This window comes from Etheostoma cragini, unplaced genomic scaffold (assembly GCF_013103735.1).
Source record: "Etheostoma cragini isolate CJK2018 unplaced genomic scaffold, CSU_Ecrag_1.0 ScbMSFa_632, whole genome shotgun sequence".
NCBI classification, from domain to species: Eukaryota; Metazoa; Chordata; class Actinopteri; order Perciformes; family Percidae; genus Etheostoma; species Etheostoma cragini.
Window position 1 is genome coordinate 1,634 of NW_023269242.1, and position 5,533 is coordinate 7,166.

At 43.9% G+C, this 5,533-nt stretch overlaps 1 protein-coding gene across 8 annotated transcripts in view; it reads left to right on the plus strand.

The window, feature by feature from the left end:
- Positions 1-338: 338 nt before the first annotated feature.
- Positions 339-5,533, plus strand: part of khk (ketohexokinase) — a 16,321-nt gene continuing 11,126 nt past the window's right edge. For 2 of the 8 annotated variants that reach the window (XM_034866414.1, XM_034866409.1), the window contains exons 1-5: positions 373-407; positions 524-648; positions 2,260-2,376; positions 3,062-3,196; positions 3,418-3,552. In XM_034866414.1, the coding sequence (XP_034722305.1) occupies positions 557-648; positions 2,260-2,376; positions 3,062-3,196; positions 3,418-3,552 (479 nt within the window). In that variant the 5' untranslated portion in view covers positions 373-407; positions 524-556. Of the gene's footprint in view, positions 408-523; positions 649-1,989; positions 2,067-2,259; positions 2,377-3,061; positions 3,197-3,417; positions 3,553-5,533 lie in introns of those variants that run through there. The other 6 variants (XM_034866410.1, XM_034866413.1, XM_034866412.1 and 3 more) reach the window with 6 other exon arrangements.

Here is a 5,533-nt window from a genome sequence, read left to right on the forward strand (position 1 = left end):
TCTGGAGTGTGGTCTATCTGTATAGTGTCTTGAGATAACTCTTGTTATAAATTGATACTATAAATAAAATTGAATTGAGTTGAATTGAAATTATTCGTGGTGTGAAAACTCCAAAAACCTTGTTTGAGAAAGGAAATTACGTCACTTTATCACAGAGGGATATTTGCATTGTGGGCAAAAGTACATAAAAATATAACATACAAATATATTGAGGTGGGGATGAATCACATGGACAGACATTCATGCTGGGTGTTTTTTTATATTTTATTCATTGTGGAATTTGCGTCGCTGCTGTTTCTGAGGCTCTTATTTTGTTAACTGCAGAAAGGAAGTGGTATGCCTGATGGTTGTCAGTGGGCTTGAAAGTAAGAGGTTTGTGTGTCAAAGTCCAGAGTGTGTGTGTGTGTGTGTGTGTGTGTGTGTGTGTGTGTGTGTGTGTGTGTGTGTGTGTGTGTGTGTGTGTGTGTGTGTGTGTGTGTGTGTGTGTGTGTGTGTGTGTGTGTGTGTGTGTGTGAGAGAGAGAGAGAGACAGGCTGAACAATTCCTTTAGATCATCATGGAGAAGAAGAAGATCTTGTGTGTCGGTCTGGTGTGTCTCGACATCATCAACGTGGTTGATAAATACCCAGAAGAAGACACAGACACCAGGTAAGAACCCATGCTGATGCTAACACACACAGCAGGTTAACACACAGGCTGAAGCTAACACACACAGCAGGTTAAAACACAGGCTGATGCCGACACAGACAGCAGGTTAGCACACAGGCTGATGCTAACACACACAGCAGGTTAGCACACAGGCTGAAGCTAACACAGACAGCAGGTTAATACACAGGCCGATGCTAACACACACAGCAGGTTAACACACAGGCTGAAGCTAACACACACAGCAGGTTAAAACACAGGCTGATTCTAACACACACAGCAGGTTAACACACAGGCAGAGGCTAACACACACAGCAGGTTAAAACACAGGCTGATGCTAACACAGACAGCAGGTTAACACACAGGCCGATGCTAACACAGACAGCAGGACTAACACACAGTAGTTTAACACACAGGCCGATGCTAACACAGACAGCAGGTTAACACACAGGCTGAAGCTAACACAGACAGCAGGTTAATACACAGGCCGATGCTAACACAGACAGCAGGTTAGCACACAGGCTGATGCTAACACACACAGCAGGTTAGCACACAGGCTGATGCTAACACACACAGCAGGTTAGCACACAGGCTGATGCTAACAAACAGCAGGTTAACACACAGGCTCATACTAACACACACAGCAGGTTAGCACACAGGCTGAAGCTAACACAGACAGCAGGTTAATCAGGGCTGCCATCTTTTCCCCATACCTTGGAGTGAGATTTGAGGGGGCCAACCCATATTTCGTCGTGTACAAAGCAATTTCTTTGGGTATTTATCCCGTAGGGTTTAAATTGGGATTTGTCATATGTGGGGGGATGGGGCCCTTTCTAGGGGAGGCTGGGGGTATGCCCCCGCAGGGAAAAAAACTTGAAAAATAGACCATTAAATGGCACTTTCTGGAGAGTTTTTTTGCAAAAAAAAATGGAGAAACCAAGTATTACATGATATGTGCAAAACTGTAGGGTTAAGAACCTTTCTGTTGTTGTAGTATCAACAGGTTTTAGGGCATTTAGCATTTACATTATTTACGTTATTAACTTCTTATGATATAAGAACTGACCCAGACAATGTGCCAAACATAATGAGCCACATGAAGAGACAGGAGAATATGTCAGCAACAGCTGAGAAGATTTGGGTCTGTGGGGAACAGGTCCAGGGGTCCATGGTGTAGGGACCAGGGACCCAAAGTTAAATTAATGTTGAGGGATAAACTAAGACCACTGAAATTCTAAAGAATAAGAACCACTGAGTTACATAAATTCTTATCCTTTAACGTTTGTGCCAAGGATCAGTAATGTTTGGCCCTCATATGGTGATGCTGATGAGGGCCAAACACACACAGCAGGTTAGCACACAGCCTGAGGCTAGCACAGAGAGCCGGTTAGCACACAGGCTAATGCTAACACAGACAGCAGGTAATAGGTGATCAGATGATAATCTTCCAATAAATAATCATTAAAACATTGTAAAAGTGCAACGTAGCAATCAAAGGTGTATCTATGTATGTAGTTTTATTTTCTTCATGCTGTGATGTCATCCTCTCTGCTGTGATGTCATCCTCTCTGCTGTAATGTCATCCTCTCTGCTGTAATGTCATCCTCTCTGCAGGTGTTTGTCACAGCGTTGGCAGCGAGGAGGAAACGCATCCAACTGCTGCACGGTGCTGTCGCTGCTCGGAGCCTCGAGCGCCTTCATGGGCTCACTGGCCCCTGGACCCGTGGCTGAGTGAGTCCTCATCAATAATATAACAATATCAATAATATCTTGGGGGGGTTAGGGGCCTTCATGGGCTCGCTGGCCCCTGGACGATAAAGCCTTTACAGTGGGCGCCCCCACCCTATGGAACAACCTCCCCACGCATATTAAAGCGGCACAGACCTTACAAACATTTAAATCACTGCTCAAGACGCACCTGTTTGCTGCAGCTTTTAACCCTCGTTAACCTGGATTCTGATATTTTAAAGTGTTTGTCTCCCTGTGATGTATTTTGGTTGGAGTGATTTTTACACTTGTTATTTATGTATTTGACATCGACCCTATTCAGCACTTTGGTCAACTGTTGTTGTTTTTAAATGTGCTATATAAATAAAATTGACATTGACATTGTCATTGGACCCGTGGCAGAGTTAGTCCTTATGGGTTAGGGGCCTTCCTGGGCTTGCTGGCCTCTGGACCTGTGGCTGAGTGAGTCCTCATCAAGAATATAATAATATGTATAATAACTTGGGGGGTTAGGGGGCCCGAGATATGACACATGCCTTTGGTGTGGGAGAGCCAAGTTTGACTCCCACTGAGATCCACCAGTGTGTCCCTGAGGAAGGCACTTAACCCCTACTTAACCCCTAGTTTCCTATTAAACATATTATATAGAGATGTAACGTAGGGTTGAGACCCACTTTCCTGTCTGTAGTTTTATTTTGGAGGATTTTCAGAAGTTCCATATCGATGTGTCTCTGGTGTCTGAGCACGCTCAGTGTTTTCTTCCTGCTTCTGTGGTCGTCAGCAGCATCAGCACAGGAAGCCGCACCATCCTGCACATGAACAGGTGTGTGTGTGTCTGTGCGTGTGTGTCTGTGTGTGTGTGTGTGTGTGTGTGTGTGTGTGTATGTGTGTGTGTGTGTGTCTCGCTAATTGCCTCTATTTCAGAAACATCACCTTTGTCATCACAGAGCATCTCCTTCCTTGACAGATAAGTCAACTTCAGTGCTTTTATTGTGAAAGACAGAGTTGATGTGTAGCCGCTTCCTGTGTCTGTCTGTGTGTCAGTTTCATCATGGCTGACTTCTCGCAGCGTGCGATCGATGTGGCGGGGGTGGTTTGGCAGGCCGAGGGTCAGACTCCGTCTGCGTGTTGTGTTGTTTGTCCGTCCAGCGGATCTCGAACCGTCGTCCTCTCTGACACGTAAGACGCCCTGACGACGGCACACAGCGGTCACTGAACACCTCTTTATCAATGTGGCCTTGTTACCCTGGAGACCGGCTGACATCACTCCTACACGTTTATTAAACGAGGTCATTTTCATTGAGATTACAAATCTCTCTGTATGGCAGCAATCCATATTATTATTATTATTATTATTATTATTATTATTATTATTATTATTATAATACAAAGCACAAATGGTCAAAATCAGCTAAGGAAGCATTTGCAGAGTCCAATTGAATTAGCCTTGAACTACTCTAAATATAAACCATATAATATATGATATATGCAGCTCTGAAACTGTCTGAAAACATAAAACCTGACAGAGCCGTAGGTCATAGTTATTAGTTTTTAAAATCAACCCAATTGTATAATCGAGGCAAGGCAGCTTTATTTGTATAGCACATTTCAGCAACAGGGCAATTCAAAGTGCTTTACACAAAATCTGTTAAACAGATAACACACAGGTACAAACAGTTAAAAATTATAAGCATATAAAACACATAAAAACAAAATTGACACATAAAACACAAGAATAAAAGTTACAGTGCAGCATAAAAAATTTAAGATAAAACATATGAATGGACAGTTTAAAACAAAATAGAACATTAGGACACATAAAACACAAGAATAAAAGTTACAGTGCAGCATAAGAAATTTAATTATTTCAGAACACATCTACTGTTCCCCGCTTGGGGAAATTATGTCACTCAGTTCTGTCCCTGTAAGAAGGAAAATATCAATGGTACCTTCACTTTTAGCTTTTATCTGTCCCCTGGCAGCACATTTTTTGTGCACTTTTCCAACAGTGCGTCACTCACCCGTGTCTGTTCGTTAAAGAAATGAGCAGTCATTTAAAGAAAGGCAGCATCAAAAAGAAAGGTCTTCAGCCTTGATTTAAAAGAACTGAGAGTACCAGCAGATCTGCAGCTTTCTGGGAGTTTATTCCAGATATGAGGAGCATAGAAACTGAAAGCTGCTTCACCCTGTTTAGTTCTGACTCTGGGGACAGAAAGTAGACCTGCCCCAGATGACCTGATAGGTCTGGGGGGCTCATAGTGTAGTAGCAGATCAGAAATGTATTTTGGACCTAAATTGTTAAGTGATTTATAAACTAGCAAAAGTACTTTGAAATCAATTCTTTGAGACACAGGAAGCCAGTGTAAAAAATCAGACAGTGAGCTGGAGAACCACATTTACCTTCTACACCTCACTGCAACCTGTCTAATCTAAGAGAACTACATTTACCTTCTACACCCCACTGCAACCTGTCTAAACTAAGAGAATGGATAACATCCAGAGCAGGCACTGGTTAAATAAAGATAACAATACTTTTCCAATGATGTAGGATCCTGGGACATTCTTTTTTTGTTGTCCATCCATCTCTCAATCCATCTTTGTCCTCTTATCCGGTATCGGGTAGCAAATGGGGGGGGACCCCAAACTTGCCTTTCCAAAGGCACTTTAACCTGCTCAGACTGGGGGATCCAGAGGTGTTCCCAGGCCAGGTTGGAGATATAATCTCTCCACCTAGTCCAGGGTCTTCCCCAAGACCTCCTCCCAGCTGGACGTCCCTCCACCTAGTCCTGGGTCTTCACGGACCTTTTCCCAGCTCTACTCCGAGCTCCCCTCTAATGACTGAGCCTCTCACCCGATCCAACCGCACCCTCCCCCCTAATAAGGAAACCCGTTTCAGCCGATTGTACCCGACTGTAATGCTTTGCATTCTTGCTCAGCTCTCTTTTCATCCCAATGGTGCAATAATACCCCTCCGCTGCTCCGTTACTCTGGGATAACATGTCCCAGAAAGACTCCTTCAGTTGGATGGCTTCCCTGACCACCGATGTCTACCAGGGTGGGTTACGAAAAGGCGTGAGTTGATAGTCTGTTGGACAATGGCCTCCTCCAGAAGTTCCCAATTAACCCACACTACCCGTTTGGGCTTACCAGGTCTGTCCTG